Consider the following 25,649-nt stretch of genomic DNA (forward strand, 5'->3'; position numbering starts at 1 on the left):
AATGATGCTTGAAGATTTATTCATCCAGATTTATTCAAAACTGTTTAACATCCCACCTTCTAAATACTGTTGACACACTTCATGTCAAGGACACATATTTCTCATGTTTTCCCTCATGTATACAATAAACAGACAATAACAATTAACATTTCTATTTTTCATAATTTCTAAAAATCCATGTATGGAAAAATAACAGAATTTGGAGTTGGAGTTGAAAAAAAAAAAAACACACACCTGCTTGTAACAGATAATTTTGTTAATGTACACTGTTGAAAAGAGGTGAAGCAACAGGAAACAGGTGCATCATTGCCAACAATACACTTCATTTCTCTGCCTTGGTAACCGACAGCTGCTTATGTGTTTACAGTCAAGCTGTGACATACGTTCCACATTTTGTACTGCAACTCAGTTAAAACAGTATGACAAAAACTTCTTAATCATTTTTATGACGTTTGCATTGATGTAATGAGGTACTTTGATTTGTCAGGTATTTCATGTGCTGGATTAGCCAACAATTGATATTCCCATCTGGTTATTTTATCCATAAACAGCTTCTTATTTGATTTTCCATAAAAAGGTACCACATCACAATATACTCTATAACTACATTAAAAATCAAGTTTTTATGAAGGTTTGCAAATCTGATTGTGAAAATGAGAATCAGGTTTCTTTATTTTTGGGCTTTTTGTAGTATTGTTTGAACATGTATATGCACAATTGTGGCTTATATGAAAGTGTGGTGTCTTGTAAGCCCATGTGGGCTGAGCACAGTTGTATGCATGACACAATGATAAAAAAACATAATTCATTCATTGATTATATCGCTATCACTATATAAAATTACATGTCTTTGTAATAGAGGATCCATATCGGCCACTCCTTTACAGCAGCAGTGGATACTTCATTTCATTTAGTCTGCATTTATCTGAACAGAGCAGTTGGTGAAAACTAGTGCACAGCATGGCAGCAGCACAGCCAGTGAGCGGCGCAGACTTGGAATAGGATCATTCATATCTAGTTTGTTCTCATCGTTGCTGCTGTCTCCACCTACAGCTTCCTCACTGTCCTGCTCTTCTTCACCACCACCCTCTCCCTCCACCACTGGTGGACACTGCCGAGGCTGGAAGATTACATCCAAAAACTCCAGTCTGCGGAGCCCACGGAGCATCCTGCAACTCCGCACTATCTGCATCTCACTGAGCGTGCAAGCCCACAAGCACAGACACTTCAGGTCCTTCAGACGGCTGGCACAGAGCAAGCCTGGCCCCACTTCCTTACCACCCAGGCTCAGCTCCTCTAGTCCGAGCCATCCTGCCCCTAGCCCCAGAGAGGCCATCTGTAACTGGTAGCCCTGCCGCCCAGTGATGCCTATTTCTAGAAACTTGAGCCTGAACAGCCCTTCCACACCGCAGACGCCATCCTTGGCAGCGCAGCTCCTGAGCCCGTTAGCCGTCACACGAAAGGTGTCACGCAGCTCCAGTCGACTGAGCCTCTCCCATGATGTCAGACTCTGCAGGTGTTGGTCCGTGAAAGAAGGAACATTGTTAAGGACTAACCTCTCAATAGAAATCCCCGATGGAGAGCCAGACCCTTTTCCTTTCTGATCCCGTCCTTTCTGTTGAGCACCAACACTGGATGTAGCTTCTGCTCTTTCTTGGGGATCAGCAGGGGACGTAGGAAGGCTCTGGTCGAAAAAGCCCCGAGGCAGCTCACAACCACGCAGCTCCAGCACCTGCAAAGATGTAGGTAGGAGCTGGCAACTGGGAAGGCTTCTCAGGTCTGCATGCAGAAGGTAGAGCTTACTCAGGCGAGGGCACTTTGTAGACAAAGCTTTGAGCCAAGACTCAGAGAGAAAGGTACCCCCTCGGGCAGAAAGCAGCAAACCACGCAACCGTAGGCACCGTAGTCCACAACCCAGGAACTGACGCAGCAGGACCCAAAGTATGCGGGATGTCACCTAACACACAAAGGACGGCCCATGATATGTGTATGTGGCAAAAGAGAGACAATTACTATCAATATTTGCCAAGACACAACCAATATGTAATAGCATTTATGTCATCAGAGGCTTAAGGCAACGCAGGTTTATTTGTGGAGCACATTTCATGCACAAAGGCAATTCAGCATGCTTTGCATAAAGTATGAAAAACATTAAAAAGGAAGCACGGCTTAAAACATTATAATGATATTTAAAACATTTAAAAAGATGACACAGAGAAGCAAATACCAGAGAGGTAAAAGCGTAGATGAGAGGTAGATGATAGTGAGTGTTTAAGGTTCAGTGAAAGGTGATGGGGAACATAAAGGTTTTTAATCTGGATTTATCAGTAGTTCAAGTCAGAGCAAGTCTCATTTCCTCTGCAAGTTTGTTCCAGCTCTGCATAGTAACTACATGCTCCTTCTGAAAGTTTTAGGGGAATAAAAGGGTTCATATGGTAAAAGACAGTCAGAGATTGACATATATAGACAAGCAGCAGTAACTCAGATTCTTCTCTTTGACACTCTGCAGGCCAGTGAGGACACCTGTGAACTGGCATGATGTGTTTAATGTTCTTCATCTCTTCTAATTAGGAGTCAGCGGCAGCATTTTGAATCAGGAAAGTTACCAGAAGATCTAACCTGCTTGAAGTGAAAGCGTAAACACCTTTTTTCTGTGTCTTGCCATGTTTTTAAGATGGCAGCATTGATTTGATGTGGCTGTTAAACTGAGTGCATGATTACATCAGGGTTTCGGACTTGATAAAGTTATTGCTGTTGGTGCATGTGTATCAGATCTGTATGTATTAGCAAATTACTTGTTGTACGGTTATTTTGCCAGTTAGCACCAGTGTGCCTGTTATGTGCTGTCGCCTACTAGAATGAAGACTACACTGATGTAAAAGGTAAACTAAAAGAAAACAGGTGAAGCCACATTACTAGACGCATCCTCACCCCTTTCCATGCTGTCAGATCGACAAGCCTCCACAGTCTTTGGTCTTTCACAAGGCGTCTCCATCTCTTACAGACTCTGAAACAACACCGTGAAATACAACAAATAAATCATGTGACATGAGTCACAACAACAAAGCAGCTACTGAGTTTTGTTTCACAACACGGATAACAAAAAACACTGACAGCAAAGTTTAAACTCTCTTACCTTCCAGCTCGGACGAGCTCTCGTACGCTCAGATATGACAATACGTCAATTAAAATGTTTTCTGGACAGTAGTCTAGATTACAGGCTTTAAATTCATCCATTTTGTAAACAAAACTGTTAAAACCTTGTAGACGGACCGATATTCCGACGCACACAGGTTGCGCCCAAATCAGGAATCCGCAGGAAAAAGCTACCCGGTGACTGTAGGACCTAGCGGCAGTTAAATGGGTTTAAAATGAAACATACTTCTTTATACACAACATATCGTGTCAAAGTAGAAAACAATCCTTACTTTATCGTATCATTGTTCAAATTGTGATCTTAAATGAGCGGAAGGGAGCATATTTTAAAACGTCTGAAATATAGCGACATCGCCACCTAACGTCCGTTATGTGAACAGTCCACTGCGCCTGCGCGGTTTACCGGACAAGATGGCGACCAGCAATGGTGGAGGAATGGAAGTGGACGGGGCAGGCGAGTATTTCTCATTTATATCATCATTTCTGCCTGATATCGGGGTAGATCTATATGCAGACTGTAGGAGGTGCTTTATATTGTTGTTATTAGTGGCCGCAGGGTGATGAATTGGTGTTGTTAAAGCCATCTTGTTGACATAAGCGGGTTAAGTTAACGCGCACGGCTCTGCTGGACGTTTCAGCTGGCAAAAAATGAGCAAATATTCTTATCTGAGGTTTCACAAAGTGTTAAACAATAAAGTAAACGCTTCTCTATCAGCACCGGTTTGTACAAGACTAACTTATAACAACAAATAAGGACTGGTCTTGTCTTGGACGCCCACTGCCCATGTAATGTGAGATATGTCGGCCTAAAGCTGTGTGTATCGTTCAATATCTTTTCTTATGCTGGAAATTAGTGATCCGTTTTTCTATCAATCAATCAATCAATCAGTCAAACTGTTTATGAAGCACCATTCATACAGATTAGTGCAATTCAAAGTGCCTCACAGATGACTGACAGGCCGATAATAAGACAGAACAAGTGTAAACAGTAAAACAATTTGAGACTAATCCACACGAGAAATAAAAAATATGAAAATGTAATAAAATAAAATATGTTTAAAAGCTATAATAATAATAAACAATAAACAAAAGTGACATAAAAAGCAGATTCGTTTATTAAAAAGAAACAAACAAATAAAATCTAGTATTGTTTCATTGAACAACGGTGTCTAAATTAGCCAGAGACTAGACAATAACATCATGACTTATTAATTTCATTGTGAGCAGGAGTAGAGTTATAGTATATATTGGCTTTGAACATATCCCAGTCGTCATATTATCAGGTACAGTCAGATCATTGGATTTATTAGGCAAATTCTGATATCGAGGATCCTGTTATTCTGTCTGTTTTTTGTGTTTTGTGAACATGATATATACTGAGCAGGACATTTTACAGCTGAAAAATAAACTTGTCAGTACTCTCTCCTGGACAAACTGTGTATTGGAGATACTGTTTCGAAAGTATTCCAACATATTTTTGGCATTTCTCTTAACTTATTTGCCAAGATATATGCGGGTTAAATGGGTGAGTTATATTAAAAAAAAAATCACTCCCCATACAAATTGTAAACATGTTAATTTCTGCTGTAAAGTTGGGCATTTTAACATGGGGGGTCTATGGGGATTGGCTTGCTTTTGGAGCCAGCCTCAAGTGACTGTTCGAGGAACTGCAGTTTTTGGCACTTCCACGTTGGCTTCATTTATCAAACTGACCATTAGAAGATCCCTTCATAATGCACTTACGATATAAGTGATGGGGGCCAAAATCCACAGTCCCCCTTCTGTGTATTTAATGTATTTAAAAGTTTATCTGAAGCTAATATGAAGCTTCAGCCGTCAATATGAGCCAAATCAAGTAGATGTCTTTCAACGTTACAGTCTTTTTAGCGCCAAAGTCCCTTTTTGTTACTATACTTCCACTGCAGGTCAACAGTACAGAAACACTGTCCGAGGAAACACAAAGAGGGAATTAGATGCTAAAAAGACTATAAATGTGGCAGATATCCACTTGATATGACTAACAGACGGCTGAAGCCTCATATAAGCTTCAGATAAACATGTAAATGCATTTTGCACAAAATGACTGTGTGGACACACTGGATTTTGAACAGGGGGGATGATTTCAGGGAGGAAAACCTCTTCCAGTGTTCATACGGACACCTGATTGTTGAAGACAGAGTTGAAAAATTGTGAAGCTATCCTTTAAGCTAATATCAGCTGGTTTGTAGCTCTAGTTTTAGGTGTCATATTGGCAAATGTTTGTGGTTGTAGTTCAGGGCAGCGAATAACAATTTATTTTGCAATTTCCCATAGTCACATTTTTACATTTTTTTTATCCGACTTTGTTGAATTTATGAATGAAACAGAGAAAAGCAGCACATCCTCACACCTTAGAAATGTAACGTTGCTGATCAATATTCTATTGATCAACTAACTGATTAATCGACCACTCATGTTAACGTGCTTGTTTGTGTCTCTGTATGATTGTAGCCAGCCCCAGTGTTATGGCCTCGGGGGTCACTGGGAGCGTCTCTGTGGCCTTACACCCTCTGGTTATCCTCAACATATCTGACCACTGGATACGCATCCGCTCGCAGGAAGGAAGACCGATGCAGGGTATGTATGACAACTCTATACAAGAAAGATGGCATGTAAGCATTTAAGTAATGTACAACTCGTCTTATGTTCAGCTGAGCTGTTCTGTAATGACGCAGGTAATAACAGTAGATGTGGTTCATTGTGTTTGTTCTGTGATCAGTGATCGGAGCCCTGATCGGGAAGCAGGAAGGTAGAAACATCGAGGTGATGAACTCCTTTGAACTAATGTCTCACACCATCGATGACAGAGTGCATATTGACAAGGAGTACTACTACACCAAGGAAGAACAGTGTAAGTGATGCGTATGGACAAGAATACACCTCTGTTTGAACGTCCATATTGTTTCATGACTCATTATTTGGGCTGCAACTAATGATTATTTTCATTATTGCTTAATCGATTAGTTGTTTGTTATATAAAATGGTGAAAAATGTTGATCACTGTTTCCCAAAACCCAAGATGACGTCCTCAAATGTCTTGTTTTGTCCCGACCGACAGTCCACAACTCACAGATATTCAGTTGACTGTAATAGAAACCATAAGATATCCACATTTTTCTTAAAAAATGACTCCGACCAAATTAATCAATCATCAAAATAGTTGGCAATTAATTTAATAGTAAGCAACTAATCAATTAATCAACTAATTATTGCAGTTCTACTGATTATTATGAAATTCAGTGCAGCCTGATTCTCTGGCAGAGATATTTTCCATTAATGTGCCAGTTTTCAGAGGTACTATCTCAAAGCCTGGTCCTTCATGCAGATTTTCTTTAATATTTCCTGTTGTCTCTCAGTCAAACAGGTCTTCAAAGACATGGAGTTCTTGGGTTGGTACACCACGGGCGGTCCTCCTGATCAATCAGATATCCATATTCACAAGCAGGTAGGCGAAAGTTAAAGGTGCAGTAAGTTTTACTGAAAGCAGAAATTGTAACACTGCAACAGTCCCTCACCCACTCATGTCAGTAGCAAGTGGCAACAGCAGCGACCTTTATTGTTCAGATAGCTGATCTACAATATTTATTTTGAAATCAAATAGCCGGACATATTTTGTTAATCATTCATCCAATTCAGAGATATTTTACTTGTGAATTCAAACAAAATGTCAACTTAAAAAAAATCATACAGTGGTGTCTTTGATGTTGGAAGGGAATAGTTTAGACATGTTTAATGTGTTTTGGGCTGTAAAAGTGAAATCAGCTCATAGTCCGATAGTTATTTCAGATTGTGTACAGTTCATAACTCGCATTTCTCTCTTCTGTCAGGTGTGTGAGATCATTGAGAGTCCTCTCTTCCTCAAGCTGAATCCAATGACCAAACATACCGATGTGAGTTCTTCTGACTCTCTTATTTTTCTCATTTCCAGAATCCAACATTAGCAGTAGATCGTTGTTGTTTCTAAACGATGTGTCCTCTTCTCCTTCAGCTTCCTGTTAGCGTATACGAATCTGTGATTGACATCATCAGTGGCGAGGTATTCTTTATGTCAAACATAACGTAACATTTACAGTGAAAGAGTCTGCTGCCTTCTAATCAGTCAATATTTAGTATTTCCCACTGAGAATTGTTCAAGTTTTGTCTGTTCCAGGCCACCATGTTGTTCGCTGAGCTGACGTACACTCTGGCCACAGAGGAAGCGGAGAGAATCGGTGTCGACCATGTAGCTCGAATGACCGCCACCGGCACAGGAGAAAACTCAACAGGTAAGAGAAGTTGTCACTAATGTTTTAAGTGAGTTTACATACACTCTAATGTCCTGTTCCCTGTTAGCAGTGAACCATTTGCACTCACGTATTGTTTTTAATGTTGCTTTTATGAACACTTTATTTTTACAGTAAAGCTCTTATCTCAGGACTTATCTTTGACTTATGATAACCTCAAATGAAATGGTTATGCCAGCTAGTATTGCCTTGGTTACTGCTGTTGTTTCTTATAGTTTTAATAAGCTCAGTTATGTTATGTCAGTAATGTTCTGAATATTTTGTGTGAATATGAAGAGGCTCCCTCGTTCAAAATTAAAGATTTAATAAGACCAACAGGGTAGAGCAGCAACACATCGGTCCTAAAACAGCAGAAGAAAAGCTTTGGATCGTAGATCGTGGACCGTCTTGTTTTCAAAGAGTTCTTCTTTATACAGAAGGGATTCATTTCTGCAGAGTATTTAGGATACAGACATAAATGAATTTCTTTCTGAAGGGCCGTATAGGAGATACTGGCGTCTTTTATGTGTGATCAATAGAGGTCTGAAAATTTTCCCAGTATGCTGTGTCAGTTTCTTGTTTTTTTTACTATAAACATACTTGGTAGTGTAAAAGACTAAGACTACACATATAGAAGCAACTGAAATTAACATTCATGTGAAGAAAAATGAAAATCAAAATTTCGTAATTAATGTGTAACTAGTGAAGGGAAGATGTCTTTTATATTTTGAAGCATATTACAGTTTCTCTCATCCTGTGCAAACTGTTAATTGGAATCATAAATGTGTTGTAACTGTATTTGGACATTAAATTCAAGTTAATTCATAGAACACAAGCTCATACAAAAGCAAAAAAAAGTGCTCAAAACTGTAGAAAATACGTTAAAATGTAGATACGTAAACAGAGAGACAGCATGCATACACATACAACATGGAAAATAAATAAATAAGTAAAGATGGTGTAGGTGCAGGCTGTCCCTCCTTTACATGCACACTGAATGCTTTAGTGCAATATGTTGAAATTAACTCTTGAGAAGCGACTTGTAACCTGACTAATATAAGACTTTTTCATCAAAAATGAATTCTGTCTGAATATGTTTTAACTCTGATATTCTGTCTTTCTGACAGTTGCTGAACACCTTATAGCCCAGCACAGTGCGATAAAGATGCTCCACAGCCGGGTGAAGATCATTTTAGAGTACGTCAAAGCCGTGGAAACAGGTGAGAGGAACCAGCGGGGCCTTTTAGCAGTGCAGTGAGTGCAAAGAATGTGAAAATAAATCTGGAAAACAGCTGTTCATAAATCAGATGTTTCCTTTCCTTCACTTTACACCATTAAGAGAGGCCCCTCAGACACACCTCCATGATTATAAGCCTTGTTTTATGGTTTCTTGACAGGATTATCACACCTCACCATTTTAATATGCTGTGATTTACTTTTTTGTTTTTCTCTTTCTCGTCCGACTTCTTGTACCGCAGGAGAGGTTCCGTTTAACCACGAGATCCTTCGAGAAGCTAACGCCCTCTGCCACAGACTGCCTGTCCTCAGCACCACGAAATTCAAAACTGACTTCTATGATGTAAGCAAGCTTTATTTAGTTTCACCACACAGACTGTTTCATATCCCTAACGCATGGTGCAGTTTTCAACATAATGTCAGTTATGAGAGGATAAAGCTGGCATCGTTCTATGTTTTTCTTTATTATCAACAATCCCATGACAAGGCCACAACCATATTAAATCAGTCTTTTAATAGTTCCCTGCCCTGACTGTGGCTCTCAGCCTCAAGCCCATTTATTTATTTACACATATATAGTTTCAGTTTTAAAAAAGGCTCAATAATTTACTAAAACAGTCGAGCAGTTCAGCAGCAGATTAATACAGCAGCAGGGCAGCGTGTGTCAGACCGACTCAAAATAAACAACATTGTCCACGTTCATCCCAACAAAGGAACGTGTCACCAAGTGAAACTGTGGCTCATTGATGTGTTTTTATTAATCATTTTAACAGTAGAGCTCGACAGCATCAGGCTTTGTGTTCACAGGCGATACGGATCAATTCAGGGTCATTTCTCGTCTTTCTATGGGATTTGTTGACATTAAGAAAAATATATAATGTCTCCTTTAAGTCTGATTCGCCATTTTTCTTTGTTCACAATGCTGCTTTTTGTTGGTTTACAGATTTTCCTGATAAATCTAGTTAAATAATAAATTAATAAAGTTAATACAGTTATTAATAAAGTTTCTAGATTCAATGTTTAACTTGGAAACCAGATACCATGAACACTGTAATCCCAAAGATAAACACTTATGCTGAATTCACATTCTTCAATTACACATATTGATTTAAAAATTAATAATTAATAAAAGTTAATGCTGGTATGTGATTATGTTATGATCAATGATCAATGACAGTCTCTCTCTGTGTTGTACTTCTAAGCGAGTCGTTCTTTCTGAAACTGCGTCTCTGTTTCCCTGCAGCAATGTAATGACGTGGGCCTCATGGCCTATTTAGGCACCATCACCAAGACCTGCAACAGTATGAACCAGTTCATCAACAAGTTCAACGTCCTGTATGACAGACAGGGCATCGGCCGGAGGATGAGAGGACTTTTCTTTTGAGCTGGCAGTTATTATTATTATTATTATTATTAGCCGAAGCAGAGAGACAAACAAGCACTGCAGTTTCTTTTCTCTCTTCTGTCTTTTTGTTTTGTTTTGTTTGTATTTTGGTCAGCTAAGACACAATCTTAAGCCAAAAGTAGCTTTTCAAACCAGATTCAATTTCGTTTTCAACCACAAGTGTGTCCAAAAGCACTTAATTACACCGATCAGTAATGTAAACAGAAAAAGAGAGGTGTACAAATTTAGGCTCTTTCTTGGTATGCAGAGCAACAGATCCACTGTACATGAACGTTATATTATTTTACCCGTTTGTTTTATTGTTTGATGTTTCTGTATGTAATAAATGATCTGCTGATTTTTTTTCATGGGACTTTGAATCTTCTTCTTTCTAAGCCTGAACGATTATAGTCTAAATTATAACAGGATAGACATCATAGTACTTGACACGACACACAGCTCATAAAAACCTCAGACCTGCGCTTTTAAACGACCCCATGAAAGTCAGCTATGTGGAGCTGGTGTAGTTGCAGGTTTATTGTTTGGAGCCGAGAGTGTTTGCAGTTAGTTCGTCTTTTGAAGTCGTGTTCCTGCTGTTCGACTGCCTCTGGAGGTTTTGGACAGACAGGCACACACAGCGGGAGAAAGGGGGGCAGGGAGACTTACAGATCTCGAGGTGGAGGTCTGACAGGAGTCAGCATTTATATGGGTATTAAATATACAGCGGAACTCAGATATAATGACCCCCCAACCTGCACGCTGGCACCTCTGCTTTACTAGTCTGCCTTTACCTGCCATGTGGCACTGAGAGGAACAAACATTTTCTGTTTTTTCTGTCTTCATGCACCTTTTTTAGAAGAGTATTCAAAGCCAAAATACAACTTGTTCTCTGTTTTGTGACATTTTATTATTTCATTATTCAAAATCATTTGCATTACATGCTTGTGTTGACTGAAAATTGCCTTTTTACATGCTGAAAGGAAACTGCACAGTAACAAAAAAATACATTTACATTTGTCAGTTTAAGGTTTAAACAAACACTGTAACTTATCAATGCTTAAGTACAAGTACGATTGATCAACGACTCCCCGAAATGTGGAATTGTGCTACTTAGATGTTTTCAATCAAAGTCTGTTTCGTTTTAAGAGAAACCCTTCTCCTCCCACACGTCCTGGAGGTCCTACTCAGCGTCCTCTGCAGGCTCATCAGCAGCAGCATCAGGCTGAGGGTACTGGAAGCGGACGGGGTCGTACAGATCATCCCTGGGGTCGTAGGGGGAGGGGTTGTAGTAAGGGTAGGGAAAGAAGGGGCCTTTCTTCTCGATGGGAGCAGGGGGTGCTGGCTCCTCCACAGGTTCCTCCTTCTCTTCCTCCTCCACAGGAGCAGGAGGAGGTGGCGGTGGCGGGACCACGATCTTCCCCTTGATGGGCCTGGGTGGGTGGTCAATCAGGCAGTCGGGGTCCCAGTAGGGGTCACAGTCGTACTCCATGCCCTTGAAGGTGCGGATGGGGGCCGGGGGAGACTTCTTGACGAGGACCAGTTGAGGTGGAGGTGGGGCAGACTTCTTTGGTGGAGGGGGAGGAGGTTGGGGCACTGCGACTGGGGCCGGGGGGACCTTCTGGGGGGTGCATTGGGGGTGGTAGCGGGGGTCGCAGAGGACAGGCACAGCGCCGCTAGGCAGGTAGACGATGTGGGGCTTGCAGAGGGGATCCTTTTTGTTGCACAGGTAGAGCACGTCGGCCTGGGAGATGCCAGGAGCAAGAGGGAGAGCTGGGAGAGGAGCAGGGGTCGCTTGAGGCTCTGCGGGCTTCGGGACGCCTTTCATAGGAGGTGGAGGAGGAGCAGCTTTGCATTTCTTGTCTGTTGCCGGGTCGCACATGATCATAGGCACTCCCAGTTTGCTCTGGAAATAAGAAGCGTTGGGGCCGTAGGCGTTCTCCAGGTACCTCATCTGCTGGTAGAGCATCCGCAACCTGTCGATCTCATACAGCTGAGGGGCGGAAAACACAACAGAATATCAACACAAAGGCCTTTAATAAAGATAAATCAGTGAAGAATATAAATGTTATTGGTGTTATACACCAGAAACACACTACATGATTTAAAGACAACTGAAGTTCTGCGTCAGTGTTTCCGGCCTTTTCGGTTTGAGACCAGTTAAAATTAAGCAAAGTTTACTTGCAGCTGGTTGCATATGTCTACGTTGTCAGACCAGTTCAACCAGTGAGCTTTTTTCTTTTGAATACATTTTAAAAAATACAATTATCCAGTTAGTCAAAATGGGAGGAAACAAAGATTAAATGAAAGTGTGAAAAGCTAAACATCATTTGGTTTTAGCTCCTCTACAGAGGTAATTGTTTTGTAGCAGCTCGGATTAATCTCACCACTCCTTGTTCTACATAGTGGGGTCTCCACCAGTCGGAGTAAAAATCCCATAATCCCATAATCTGTGACATTTCAAAAACCTTTTAGGGTGTATATATGAATAGACACAGTTGTCTGTATATACGGAATATTTTAGGATTAAATTCTCCATTTATATTAATTATGGAAGTGATGCAACCAGACTAAGAAACCTGAGTCTCACTGGGAAGATTAAGAATATGTTTACTTGCACTGAGCATATTGTCTTTGCAGGTAACAGGTTATTTTAGGAGACCAGAGTCTGTCTTACCCCCTCAATGTGTCCGATGCTGCTGTAGTAGCGGTAGTAAGACTGGAAGTCTGGGTTGCCTCTGTACCATCTGGGGTCCACAGCGTTTCGCTTTGGTCTGGAGTGAGTCAGGAAGTCATTTGCTCTCTCAGAGCCGATACTCACATCACTGACAGGGACCATCTCTGTTAAACAAGTGAAGAAGATGATGCTCAGTCCCTTAAAAAAGCTGAACTGCTGGACAGAGTCAAATACTGTCCTGAAAAGTGATTTAATAACTGCTCTCACCTTCCTGTTTGATGGCATTCAATAACGATTTGGCGTTCAGAAGGCCTGAAAGAGGATATAAATTATTTGTTGGATGTTAATCTGGTATAAATTTGAGAAATTTGTCTTTTAGAAGTTGTACGTCAAAGAATCAGAACTGACCTGGGAGCCACGTCAGACAGCACAGCGTCCCCGCCAACCATAACATCGAACTCATCTTGAACCCCTGCAGACCAGAGAGGCAGTGTTTCATGAAGAAAGAAAAGATAGAAAGAAAATAGGACAGTTATCATAAAATCATCCCTAGTTGATAACTTCTATTGTTAAATTTAAAATGTTTATCTGTACACTTATATCCATAAAGAAAAACATATTTAAAGGTATGCAGGTAACCTTTTGGTCATCTATACATTGGATTTTGTTACTAAAATGGAGGAATTTTCTCAAAGATTTTAATATATAACAGATTTACAAACAAATTTGTTAAAGGTAGTAAAGTAAACTTGTCTCCAGGCGAACTTATTCTCCTACTACAGTTTTAAATACACTTCAATCGCTATGAAATTCAACACATCACAGCTGCAAGAGAAGAATTTACACCAGTTAACTGAATAAAATGCTATTAGTAGTTTAGATGATCAAGTATTGTGAACGTCAGAGAAATCATCACACCACATTTTACTCACCTGTGTCAGGAAGCTGTCTTCACCGCACTAACAGGGCCGAGTGAGTTAAATACAGATCTCTGCGTCAGTCACCCTCAAACATGATCTCCTGTCCAATAGGAGCTCAACAACTTTGAGACCAATACTTGTTTCTCCACCTCCCTTTTACCTTTTTAATAGTGTTTAATATGGTGCCTTCGGCGCCAATTAGGAATAAAAAGCCCCTGGACTTTTAGCAGCAAAGCCATAAAGAGAACAGACTTCAAATGGAAACTCCCCATTAAGTCTGGAAGGAAAGCATCACCTGCTGGGACAACTGCAACTGTGGAGAAAATGCTGCCAACTAACAAAATATCTCAGCTAAAAAAAAAAACAGTAAAAATCATAGATGACAACCTGCGTTGCTTTAAACATACATTTATGATGACTTGTTAGAGATTTCTTAAACACTGTCTGCTCCAAAAGGTGGTTATTTTTACCCAGAAAACACCTGCTTTTTTTAACAGTTGTGTGACTGGGAGATGACTATCAACTCTCTGAGCATTACGGAAGCTGCCTTTTTTCGTCTTGGCATGTTCACTATTAAATTTGAAGTGTTAAAAATCAGACTAAAGTTGCATTCTTACAGGATGTTGTCATACTAAACACGCTACTTGTTGTAAACTTAATGCGTGTTTGTGAGTTGAAGCCTCAGAGCTGTAGCTCCTAACTTGAAAACTTTTTTTCAGCCTTCATCACGGTTATCACACGTTATTCACTAAGTGGCCTGACGGTATTCAACAAAATAAAATTACAACAATTCAGTTTTGGGTTGCTGATGAAAATGAAGTCAGTTGATCCTCAGAAGATAAATCGATGCTCCAAGAACAAACTTTTCATTTGTCAAATGTGTTAAATATGATGATTTCCTGTTTCCTTTTTTTATGACAGTAAACTAACAGTTGTTTAAAGATGAAGCTCAGAAGAAGCTCTGATGGGCATTTTCCACCATTACACACCAAAAGATAATGAAAATAATCATTAGTTGCAGCCGTATATGTTTGCATGTTTTACAAGTGAGATTTTTACAAGGTTTTACCCAAAGCAGCAATTATGTCAACAAAGCTGCTCCAGAAGCAAACTGGTGTTGAGCGGTTTTTATTGGGTGTCTTTTTTTCTGAGGTGGATAGACTATTTTATTTGCCTGTAGTTATATAAAATCAGAAAACTAAAGAAATAAATGGAGCAAACTAATAGTGATAAAGCATGAGTCTGCACATGCAAATATAGATGTATCCGTGAGATCAGGGACAGGAGAAAGTGATCAAATTTGCAATGAAATAGAAGTTTGCATAGAATTTGCTTTAAGCTACATTCAGATTTAATGAACAAAGATACTGGTAGAAGTTATTTCTCATCATTCTGGAGTCCACAACTTGGCAAACAACCAGCCAGGCACTCCACTAATGACTGGTCAGATCTGCAAATCAATACAAAGTTGTTCTGAGTGATCACTTTTATCCTATGATGAAACATTCCTATCCTGATGGGAGTGGTCTCTAACAGGATGACAATGCCCCGATCCATAGGGCACAAGGGGTCACTGAATGGTTTGAGTATGAAAATGATGTGAATCATATGTTACGGCCTTCACAGTCACCAGATCTCAACCCAACTGAACACCCATGGGAGATTTTGGGCCGACGTGTTAGACAGCGCTCTCCACCACCTCCTCATCGCCAAATGAGGGATTATCTCTCTGAAGAATGGTATTCATCCCTCCAGAAGAGTTCAGACTGGTAGAATCAACGCCAAGGAGCACTGAAGCTGTTCTGGTGGCCCAACAACCTTACTAAGACACTTTATGTTGGTTTTTCCTTTAATTTGTCACCCGTCTGTATATCGCTATTGTTTGTTAGAGTAAATGAGAGTTTTCCATCTATAGACTATTATTTCTGCTGATGTAATACCAGATAACCAAATTTGTTTCTTAATCATGAGGAACTTAAGCAATGAATCATCATTTGGCAACAGGATATCTGGAGAAAAAGGGGAAATGCATTTAACATGCAACTTTGTTCGTCCCATCTAACATGCACACAGGAGTCAAAAGGAAACAAACAGTACTGAACCATCAATTTATTATAACTATCTGTCACAATACAAGGCTCAAAGTTAATTTATCTTGCCTGATTTGCATTACAATGTATAAAATGTACAGAAATGCTCAGTATCAAAGAAACTGGAAGCTTTAAGTTCTAAACTGCAGATAGTACTAAACAACAACAACAACAACAACCTCTGACATACATATTTACAAGCAATTTACTGGTGAACAGGAATCTTAAACATAAAAATAAGCATAGCTGTGGATCTCCAACTGCAGGAATTTTTGCAAAAATGGTCATGCTTAAAAAATGTCCAGTTTCTGTTTGACTTGTGTTACAAAAATGCTGGAGGAGGAAAAATAAAGAGTCCCAATATAAGTCTGTAGAAAGCCCACAATAAAGAGTTTCTCCCTCAGGTGGCTGAAACGCAGCGTGTGTTAAAGAGTGCAGGTTCTTCAGACAAACGTGATGCGGCTGCGGGCCTGGTTGACCTGCCACACGTTCAGCTCCTCGTACTCCTCCAAGGCCTCCTGGAACTGGGCGGGGGTGAAGCCACGCGAAACGCATCGCTGCTCCGCCTCAGACATGCGGACCACCCCGCCGGGTCCACCGCGGCCCGTTACGCCCTCTGTGGCGAGTTCACGCACCAGAGAGAAGATGACGTCGGCTGGACGCTGAGTCCTGAATGGAAAGAAACAAACGATGAGTTTTAGACTTTAGAAGAGCTCTAGTTTACCTTTTGTTGTACCGACTACAAGATGAAGGTCAATTAAATGCTTAAAATGGAGCCAGAATAAAAGAAAATGGACTTTAGACGTTAATGGCTTCACGTTTAAAGACTCCAAGATGCTAATTTGAAACGATGTAGGAATATGGCTTCTCTCTGCCTCCCATTGTTATAAAAAGCCTCCAAGTTACTGTAAAGATCTGAGTAGATAAAAAAAAAAGTTCACCAGCCCTAAAGATTGCTGAAGTGAACATGCTGCTGTGTGAACAGAGCTCCATAAAAATCCTCAAGTTTTACAGCTTCCTCCAGGATACACAGCTACTGTTACAGATATATGAGAAGCTCATAAAAGGGGGATTTTAGGTCAAAAGACATCCGGTCACTGGAGTGAGCTCACCGACCTGCTGTCATTAAAAACCAGTTTGAGTTTAAAAGGTGCTAACACCAACCTTGTGGTGCCGGACTTGTCAGCCTGAAGTGAATCCTTTGACATCTCCATCAGTCTCATCGCCTCGTTGACGTCTTCCTTCTCCACAGAGTCCATCATGCGAAGGCGAGCCTGCAGGAGGAAATAAAAACAGCGGATACGGATGGTGAGTTAGACGGAAGCGAGATAAAGTAAATAATCATAGTAGAAAACGTAGCTTCACAGGAGATCCGTCTTGATTATGTAGGCTGCGCTATGCCGGCACTGTCAGACCGAGACAAGTGCAATGCCCTCTGGGATGGCCGGCAATTGCCCAAGTCTCCGCCTCTCAACACCAGCTAGTCTCTCTACAGGTTGAAATCAAAACATCAGACGACAAAAATGCTAAAAAGAGAAACTGAAAGCTTTACATGTCAAGTTGTTACACAGAACATATTGATGACTTTTCTGGCCATGGTCAGTTTTGCATGGGTTTGCACAGCTGCGCCTAAAGCACACAGGCTGACTGCCCACCCTGCAAAGCTGGCCAGGATCAGACAAACCTTTTGCTACATCTCACTTGAATGGTTGTGAAGGTGAAACAACTTCATCATCAGAAATGCAGAGTTCACAGTTGATGAGCAGCTGTTGTGCAAATGAACACGTTCTTGATGCAGCCTCAACAACTCCAGCAGGGTTTTTTTTTTTCCTTCCTTCCTCCACACAGGCTTTGTTGTAGCAGCAATTTGCCCTCTTGTGGACGTCTACGTGCAGCACATTGCCTACCTGTCTGCCTGAAGTGCTGGTTTTGCAGTAGGTGGATGACTGCTACCTGCACAAACAGCACTTTTGACACCCAGAGGCTGATACGATGCCAGACTATAAAAAAAACCCCACTCATTCAGGATGCATTAACTTTTCCTTTACACTTCTTCATTTAATCACTTTAGAAAGCTATGATACATTTTCCAGTTTGCTACTGCTGAGTCACTGAGAATAATGACTATATCCTCAGTGTTTACAGACTGGAGATCTTTTGTCCAGCGTGGGAAAGAAGTGCTCACACTGCAGTAGGCCAGGTTATCATCACTACCTGCACTGTAAGCACTTTAGCTCACACTGGACTATTGATGCACATGCACACGAGAAAGAAAACCATTCAACTCTTTAGAAAGCAACACATTTGGGTGACTTTAAATGTGGTGGTATCAGTAAGAACTCAAAATGAATCATTTGAAAATTGTATATAATTGATTAAAATGCAAGAAAAAACAGATTATAGAGCTTTTGTCAAAGTGGCCTCTGAATGTTTCCAGTTTAAACCTCACAGCTGACTAGAGATGAGGTGTGATTCTCACCAGGGCTGTGGACAGACGGAGGATGGAGAGGAGGGTACGAGCGGAGGTGAAGGTGGTGTCCTTGCTGACTCGTGCCTCTTTCCTCATTTCCACATAAGCGGCAGTGATGTAATCAGCCAGCGACTCTGGGACCACAGGCTGCTTTTTCTTACACACAGCGATGTAACGCCTAGAGGGAATTACATCACAAAACAACAATTAAGTACATACAATATTTGTATGTGTAATACAACATAAACAATCAATAACAACCTGAATTCTGTCTGGAATAATATTGGTTCTCCAGGTTAAAAAATGTTTAAAGAGCAGTAAAACTGTATCAAACATTTTTTCATCTCACACAGAATAACTGAGCTTTTCTGCTACGCACCTCATCAGCTTCATGTCAATGGGGGTGAAGTGAGTGGGCGGCTGGCGGCAGTGCTGGTGGACATAGGTGATGTGCTGGGCCAGACGCAGGTCGGCATCTGCATCAGGCTTGTCCTGGATCAGCCAGAGCAGGTCGAAACGGGAGAGCAGAGCAGCTGGCAGCTGGATGTTCTGCTCAATGCTCTTCCGGGGATTGTAGCGGCCGTAGGCAGGGTTGGCCGCTGCTAGAATGGAGCAACGGGCGTTGAGGGAGGTCATGATGCCGGCCTGGAAAGAGAAAAATAATGTTAATCAAGATGTTTTACATCACCATTACATTAGAATGTCTCCACAAATTTGCCTTGTGGTTATTAACAACCGATGTTCATTACCTTAGCGATGGAGATGGTCTGCTGTTCCATCACCTCATGGATTGCTGTGCGGTCAGCGTCAGCCATCTTGTCAAACTCATCAATACAGCAGATGCCCAGGTCAGCCAGCACCAAGGCTCCACCTTCCAGGGTCATCTCTCCGGTCAGGGGGTCACGCATCACTGCCGCTGTCAAGCCGACGCCGGACGACCCACGACCTGTTGTATACTGGCCTGAAGATGAGATACGGGACAGTAGAAAGTGATCAAATTAAACCTACATGAAATAGAAGTTTGCATAGAATTTGCTCTAAATGACATTCAGATTTAATGAACAAAGACAATCAGATACTGGTAGAAGTTATTAGATCTATTTTCTCATTATTCTGGTGTCCACAACTTGGCATACAAGCAACTGGAAACTCTGCTAACGTCCGGTCAGATCAAAAAGTTAATATTTGACCACGTATGCCCCAATGGAAAGAAAATGCCTCACTGGATAAAATATTAAACCAGATACAGGACTTTTACTCCAAGAAACAGGGCTGTACTCACTTCGAGGAGCCAGACGGTCAATGTAGGACAACAGCTGGGACTTGGCGACTCCTGGGTCTCCCATCAGGCAGATGTTTATGTTGCCTTAAGGGGGAAGAGCCAAAAAACAGGAAGAGTGGAGCGGTTATTGCAAGATTTCATAAAAGGGCAGATAATTGTGTTTGAGAAATGCTCAAATGATCACAATTGACAATGACGACATCTTTTATTTCCTTTCTAGATATACAGAAATTTGAGAGGTGCTCAAGTCAGTGCTTACCTCTGATTTTCATGCCTTTAGGAGCCTGTTCCACTCCTCCAACCAGCAGCAGGAGCAGAGCCTTCTTTACGTCTTCATGTCCGTAGATCTCGGGTGCTATCGAGCCGGCTAGTTTCTCATAAAATCCTTCATCTACAACAGAGAAAAACGATTCAGTTGGCAGTTAGGCATCCACATCAGTTAATGGCATCTCATTTAGCTAAAATCCTGCCATCACCCACGCAGACCCCTACCTGTGATGCTGCGCAGCTCCTCTTCGGTCAGCTCCTCGTTGCCGAGCTCATCGTCCTCCGTCTTGTTCATGAGTGTGATGCTGTGAGCTTCCATGTAAGTTTCTGACAGAAGACCCTAAAAGCACAAATAACAAAATCAAAACATGTGATAAGAGTCTTCAGAGTGAGATATAGTTTAGTCTGAGTTGAAACAGAAGAATCCTAAAAATTCAAGTCGAGGTCACTTACCTGAGTAGCCTGCCTGAAGCCTGTGCGCAGAAGAGGGAGGAAGACTCCTGTGATGGCGACATGGTCTCCTGGTTGGGCGAGACGTGTGTTTTCACCTCGTGCAAACACAGACATACTCCTTGGAATATTACCGACAGGCACCTGGTCACTCTGTGGGACGACAGAAACTTGTTCTCTCACAATAGTTCAGTGAAATATATACAACAGTGTGTGAGTGTGTTATTGTGAAGCTCCTTACATGTTCCTGAATACGCAGCTCCTGGAATTTGACGAATTTGGAGCCTCTGGTCTGCAGGTAAAGGCGACCTCCGGATTTGTTGGTGACGCACTCTTGGCTGGGACACATGATGAGGGGCATGAAGGAAGGAGACTGGATCTGAAGGACAAGATGAAGACATTATGAAAGATATCCAACATATATGTACTGTCACAAGACTCGAACGATTACAGGATTGAATGCAGTCTTACCGGTTGGTAGGTCTCCGCTCCGCACTGGTCACATGTGTATGTAGCTACGACCATCATGGGTTTGACCTCGGTGGCACGAGTCACGATGCCTCGGACGTTCACCAGATGCCCGATGCTGTCAGCTCGCACGTCACGAACCACTTTGGGTTTAGAAGTGCTTGGAGATTTGAAGTATACCTCACTGTGGATGGAAGATAAAATTCATAAGAATCAGAATATATCATATTTACAATAGTTTAACAATTTTATGAGACTTTTAGAATAGTCCAAATTTTGTTTGATGAAGATTTTATTTACTACTAATAACAAAAGGGTTAAAGTTATTAAGGAATAGTAGCACCAAGTTTAAAAAAGGGAAATCTGATTAAACACTGAATCTTATTTAACTTACTATCTCCTCATGAGTTCAGGCGGGTATTGGTTACGTGGGTCATGTGTGTCTGCAGGGTCACGACCCCTCTGCTCCATCATCAGCCTGTGCTCAATGTACACGTCCAGAGCATCTTTGGCCACAATCTGGATATGACAAAAAACATTTTTTTTGCATTAATGCGGGGAACTCTGTTTTTAGGAGACCCTCATTACATATTATTGGAAAACTGACAAAAGAAAAAAGTGAAACTGATAGTTGGTTTGTTAGATACTAAAATAAAATGACTTGACAGTCTTACTGTTTATTCACTACAGCTGATCTTCTAATCAAAAACACTTTGACTTTGTCTAAGAACCATACAGGATTTACTTCTCAGCTCTACTTACATCTCTTTCTTTGTACTCTGGCAGCAGCTCGTGGACGGCGTCAGCAAACAGGCCCGTGTAGCGCTTGGCATTCTCACAGATGCTCTCGACCAGCTCGGGGTCTTCCTCAGCCACATCGTCCAGGTCCACAAAGAGAGACACCTGCTCCCTGTGGGCCAGTGCCACCTGTACACACAGACAAGTGATTAGATGAGCCACTTAATTACATGACCTTGTCTGCACAGTTGCTGCATAATAACACAACAGTGACACCTCTACATGCACTTGAAATCAGGCAAGATGTAATCATGCATTCAAATGTAGGTTTATAATGTGACAGGAAGTTAGAATATGCTCTCAGTAAAGTGGGTGGAGTTTTCTGTCGTATTTACAGTAATTACTTGTAAGCATCTAGATCTGCAACGATTAGTGGATTAATTGCCAACTATTAAATTAATTGCCAAATATTTCGATAATCCATTAATCGGCTGGAGTCATTTTTAAGAAGAAAGCCCAAGTTCTGATTCCAGCATCTCAAATAAGAATATTTCCTAGTTTCTTTAGTCCTCTATGATAGTAAACTCAGTATCTTTGGGTTGTGGACTTGTGGCCAGGACAAAACAAGACATTTAAGGATCACTTTGGGCTTAGAAAATGGTGAAAAACGTCCATCACCGTTTTCCTGACATTTTATGGACTAAACAACTAATTGATTAAATCGAAAAAATAACTGACAGATTAATGATAATGAAAATAATCATTAGTTAAAGATTTACTAAGATCAACATTTTGCTTTGGAGTTATAACAATATTGACAAATCTGAATAACATGCGAATCAACAAAATTACCATTGATGTTTGTTTTTTTATTTTTATTTTTTACAAAGAGATTATTTTATTTAAAAGGTGAGCAGTGAACAACACTTGGTGTTCAACCTCTAAATTTGTAGGCATTTGTTTTAGCAACAACTAAATGAAATTACTATCCAAAAGAGCAATGAGTGGTTTAAATTATTTAGGAAGAAAAGCATTAGACAATGGATTTGTCTGTTTTACTGGCAAATCTGACATTACCTTTCATCAGAAATTCATTTTTTAATGTAATTTATTTACTTAAGAGTCTTTCATCAACAACCATCCTCACCAGGCCTACAACAATCAACTCCAGAAAGAAAACCATTAAATATTTGTTTCCTATACTTACAAGTTGAGCTCCATATTTGAACACCTTCTTCCCATTGTCATCCTCTGAGTAAAACTCCTGCAGGAACCTTTTGCATTTGTCTGTAAAAAAAACAAAAAAACAAACAAAAACATTCAGCCTCCTTTCAGAACAGAAAAACACAGGCCTAAGCAGACACTAGGTGGGGATTGTTTATTAGCTCCATATACACAAAGAAATCATTGTTCACTGATGTTACCTTTTACATTTGTTGAAATTGCACTAAAGCTGTTTCCTCCAAGTTTAAAAGCTATTGAAAATGTTGATTAACAAGTGGGCCTACACACTGGGAGCTAATTTGTTGTCCTGCGACGACCCCCTTTGTTGAGTAACATGGCATCCTGTAATCTCGATGAGTCACTATTACCTACTGTACAGCACAAACTGCCAATGCTGCTCTCCAAGAAGCGAATTCCGCTCGACTTTGCCTACTATCACGGTTTTTTGGAGAGAAATTACTGACGTTACGCAGCAAATAGCTTCAGGTTGAGAATGTAAATACAACAACAGGCGCGCTCAGTTCAGTGTCCATTTTTTTTTTTTTGGGAAAATATCCCCCACTTCTCGAAAGAGCAGCAACTACAAACAATATTTAAATCCACGTTACAAAAAACGAAACTAGACCTAGCACGATAATCAAAGTACTCCACTTACTTTGACGCCGTAGTAGATAATCTGCAGCTCTGCTTTATTATTTCACTGTTCGAGGATGTTATTGTAAACAAAGCAGCACATGGCTTTTGTGCCTCTTCACTTCGAGATCCCTCCGCGATCCCTGCGCTCTTAAAAATAGTCCTGGCTGTTGTTTTCAAAAATCCACGGCCAGCCATCTTCTAACGTTAGCTTAGGTTAGCCGAGTTGTGCTTGAACACAGACATGCATCACCAACGTTAGCTACTGCTTTTTAAAACATAATCGCTAAGCGGTAAGAGGTGGCTGAGTTTTTAATGTTTAACGCTTACGGTTCATGCACTCCCAGTTAAACGTCTCAGCAGTCAGTTTGATGCAGCAATTATATTCACGGATAGGAAGATGACTCAGGTCGTTGTAAAGTTTCGATTTTAAGTGGGAAGCAAAATCATATATAGATAAATTGTTATACAGAGCCCTTTTAGTTCAGTAATTGATATTAAGAGGCTAAAGTATGGTCACACATAGTTTTTCTAATTACTTTTATATCCTAACGTACCAGTACAATGTTGCCGATATGAATTTCAGTTAATTCCGTTGGTGGGATTCTAACGGTTATCCGTTATTGTAAATACAACGTATTTTAGACGCACAGCTTGTTTATACGTATAACATCAAAATAAAGTTTGTGACCAGAACATAATCCAGCCATTTGGAGTGCTCTTGAGCAAGATACAAGTTGAGTTAGCTGTTGGTATTTTACTACAACAGGCTATAACGTTACACCTAAATGCACAATCGCACGTTAACTTGTGTTACTGACAGTCAGCTTGTAGCTACCTTGCTAGCATGCTAACATAACGTTCATACTAAGTGGGTAGCTAGCAGTAACGTTCGTTAGTTTAGCTAGCTGATAAGAGAGACTAAGTTCAGTGGAAGAAAGTGAATCGTTTTCAGGTCGTGTAAAGCGCTTGTATATGTCGAGAAGTTAAGAGAAAGTACTGAATATCACATGTTAACTTATTAAAGTTTTTTTGTTTGAAAACTCGGCGTCAACACGCTACGTTATTACAAGTGAATCGCGTAACAAACTGAAACCTTTTAACGTGTAACATTGGTATTAACGCTATTTACAGATAACCGTCAAGTTATATGTATCATGTAGGTCTAACTACCAACTTAATCGTTAACGTTATCTAAGTAATTTTGCGTCAAAGGATGCATAACGTTACAAATACTTTTCTACGAATGCTTGTTGCATGACCTGAAATAATGTACCCAGTATTAAAGAACACGAGCATCTGATACCGACTTTCTAAAAAGGTAATATCTTATAACTAAAAAAGCCTGCTCACTCTTCATTAACTTACTAAGATATTGTTGGACATGTGCTTTCACGGTGGCGCCTGCTCCTTTGTTTAAGCTGATCCATCCGGGCCACTGAGTAGTCAAGGCTCTCAGACAATGCTGATTTACTTCAGAGTTAACTAAAGGTTTAGAAAACTTTGTGCAACTTCAAGGTGAATACCAATTCCTGATTTATTGAACTGTACAACAACGTTATACAGACACACTCATATGCAGGATTTCCCGGGTTGTAGTTTGAGGAGAGTAAGCTAGTGCAGAAGCAAAAAACGAGGAGGCAACTTTATCAGATGAGTGACTGAATTGCACTATTTTAAACTGCACAAACCCAATTCATTGAGGTTATTTAGGTAAGCTGACTTTATATCCAATGCAATCCATGTTATACACTCGCTACGTTTTCAAATAGCATTTTAAAGCACATATTTAGTCATAAGTTTAGTATTTTAGGCCAACCTGTTGCTGCCATGCCGTTATTATGTAAGTTAACACATTACCTTTCTCTGCCGCATAATCCTTACGAGCCATGGCTGTAGACGTTGACCCTCAGGTGAGATAACTTGATTACAAAATGCTACGGTGCAAACTGACCCAAAAAATCAGTTTAAATTCCCGGTTTAGTCTCTTTACTATCACCGGAGACCAGCGTTCATTCACTCTCAGTTTGGTCTCCCCGGTCGCGCTGCAAGAAGTGGCGCGAGTCTGACGTCGCCAGCAGCCAATCATGACGCTCCTTTCAGCACGGAGAGGCGGGCTTTCGTGGTGGCGCGAAAGCTGCGGGCGAATGCACGTCACGTGACTCGACTAACTTCCGCCCTGTTTGTCAGTAATGGCGCGAAAGGCGATGATTGGATTTCATACAACTGACTGACCCCAAAGTGAACTCAGATACTGTAGTACATACTGAATAAACACCGAAGCTTGGCCAAATTAACCCATTAAAACTCTCAGTTATTAAAGTTTTATTGTTTTCATAGTAGGCTAAAAATACTT

General features: G+C 40.7%; 4 protein-coding genes across 6 annotated transcripts; 1 reads left to right on the forward strand and 3 right to left on the reverse strand.

The window, feature by feature from the left end:
* On the reverse strand, positions 1-3,237 carry LOC121901334 (F-box/LRR-repeat protein 12-like). 2 transcript variants are annotated; one of them, XM_042418066.1, is made up of 3 exons: positions 3,137-3,237; positions 2,932-3,007; positions 1-1,732 (listed from the first exon to the last, which is right to left on the reverse strand). In XM_042418066.1, the coding sequence occupies exons 1-3, from the start codon at positions 3,235-3,237 to the stop codon at positions 911-913; spliced, it is 999 nt and encodes a 332-aa protein (XP_042274000.1). In that variant the 3' UTR covers positions 1-910. The 2 variants fall into 2 exon arrangements, with proteins under 2 accessions (XP_042274000.1, XP_042273999.1); XM_042418065.1 differs by having other exon boundaries at positions 1-1,957.
* A 244-nt stretch (positions 3,238-3,481) lies between these two features.
* On the forward strand, positions 3,482-10,450 carry cops6 (COP9 signalosome subunit 6). The gene is made up of 10 exons (XM_042418068.1): positions 3,482-3,610; positions 5,647-5,772; positions 5,915-6,046; positions 6,552-6,640; positions 7,023-7,085; positions 7,184-7,231; positions 7,346-7,460; positions 8,585-8,677; positions 8,936-9,036; positions 9,937-10,450. Exons 1-10 carry the CDS (start codon positions 3,568-3,570, stop codon positions 10,075-10,077), a joined length of 951 nt encoding a protein of 316 aa, XP_042274002.1. The 5' UTR covers positions 3,482-3,567; the 3' UTR covers positions 10,078-10,450.
* A 521-nt stretch (positions 10,451-10,971) lies between these two features.
* Positions 10,972-14,960, reverse strand: LOC121901277 (leucine-rich repeat extensin-like protein 1). 2 transcript variants are annotated; one of them, XM_042417980.1, is made up of 5 exons: positions 13,684-14,960; positions 13,160-13,223; positions 13,019-13,063; positions 12,752-12,915; positions 10,972-12,067 (listed from the first exon to the last, which is right to left on the reverse strand). In XM_042417980.1, the coding sequence occupies exons 2-5, from the start codon at positions 13,212-13,214 to the stop codon at positions 11,258-11,260; spliced, it is 1,074 nt and encodes a 357-aa protein (XP_042273914.1). In that variant the 5' UTR covers positions 13,215-13,223; positions 13,684-14,960; the 3' UTR covers positions 10,972-11,257. The 2 variants fall into 2 exon arrangements, with proteins under 2 accessions (XP_042273914.1, XP_042273913.1); XM_042417979.1 differs by having other exon boundaries at positions 13,160-14,960.
* An 805-nt stretch (positions 14,961-15,765) lies between these two features.
* Positions 15,766-25,379, reverse strand: mcm7 (minichromosome maintenance complex component 7). The gene is made up of 15 exons (XM_042417978.1): positions 25,154-25,379; positions 22,644-22,723; positions 21,461-21,625; positions 21,093-21,217; positions 20,702-20,882; positions 20,472-20,609; positions 20,234-20,383; positions 20,006-20,120; positions 19,773-19,904; positions 19,514-19,597; positions 18,981-19,192; positions 18,611-18,876; positions 18,241-18,409; positions 16,926-17,035; positions 15,766-16,430 (listed from the first exon to the last, which is right to left on the reverse strand). The coding sequence occupies exons 1-15, from the start codon at positions 25,182-25,184 to the stop codon at positions 16,205-16,207; spliced, it is 2,184 nt and encodes a 727-aa protein (XP_042273912.1). The 5' UTR covers positions 25,185-25,379; the 3' UTR covers positions 15,766-16,204.
* Between the last annotated feature and the right edge of the window lie 270 nt (positions 25,380-25,649).

This window comes from Thunnus maccoyii, chromosome 8 (assembly GCF_910596095.1).
Source record: "Thunnus maccoyii chromosome 8, fThuMac1.1, whole genome shotgun sequence".
Classification (NCBI taxonomy): Eukaryota; Metazoa; Chordata; class Actinopteri; order Scombriformes; family Scombridae; genus Thunnus; species Thunnus maccoyii.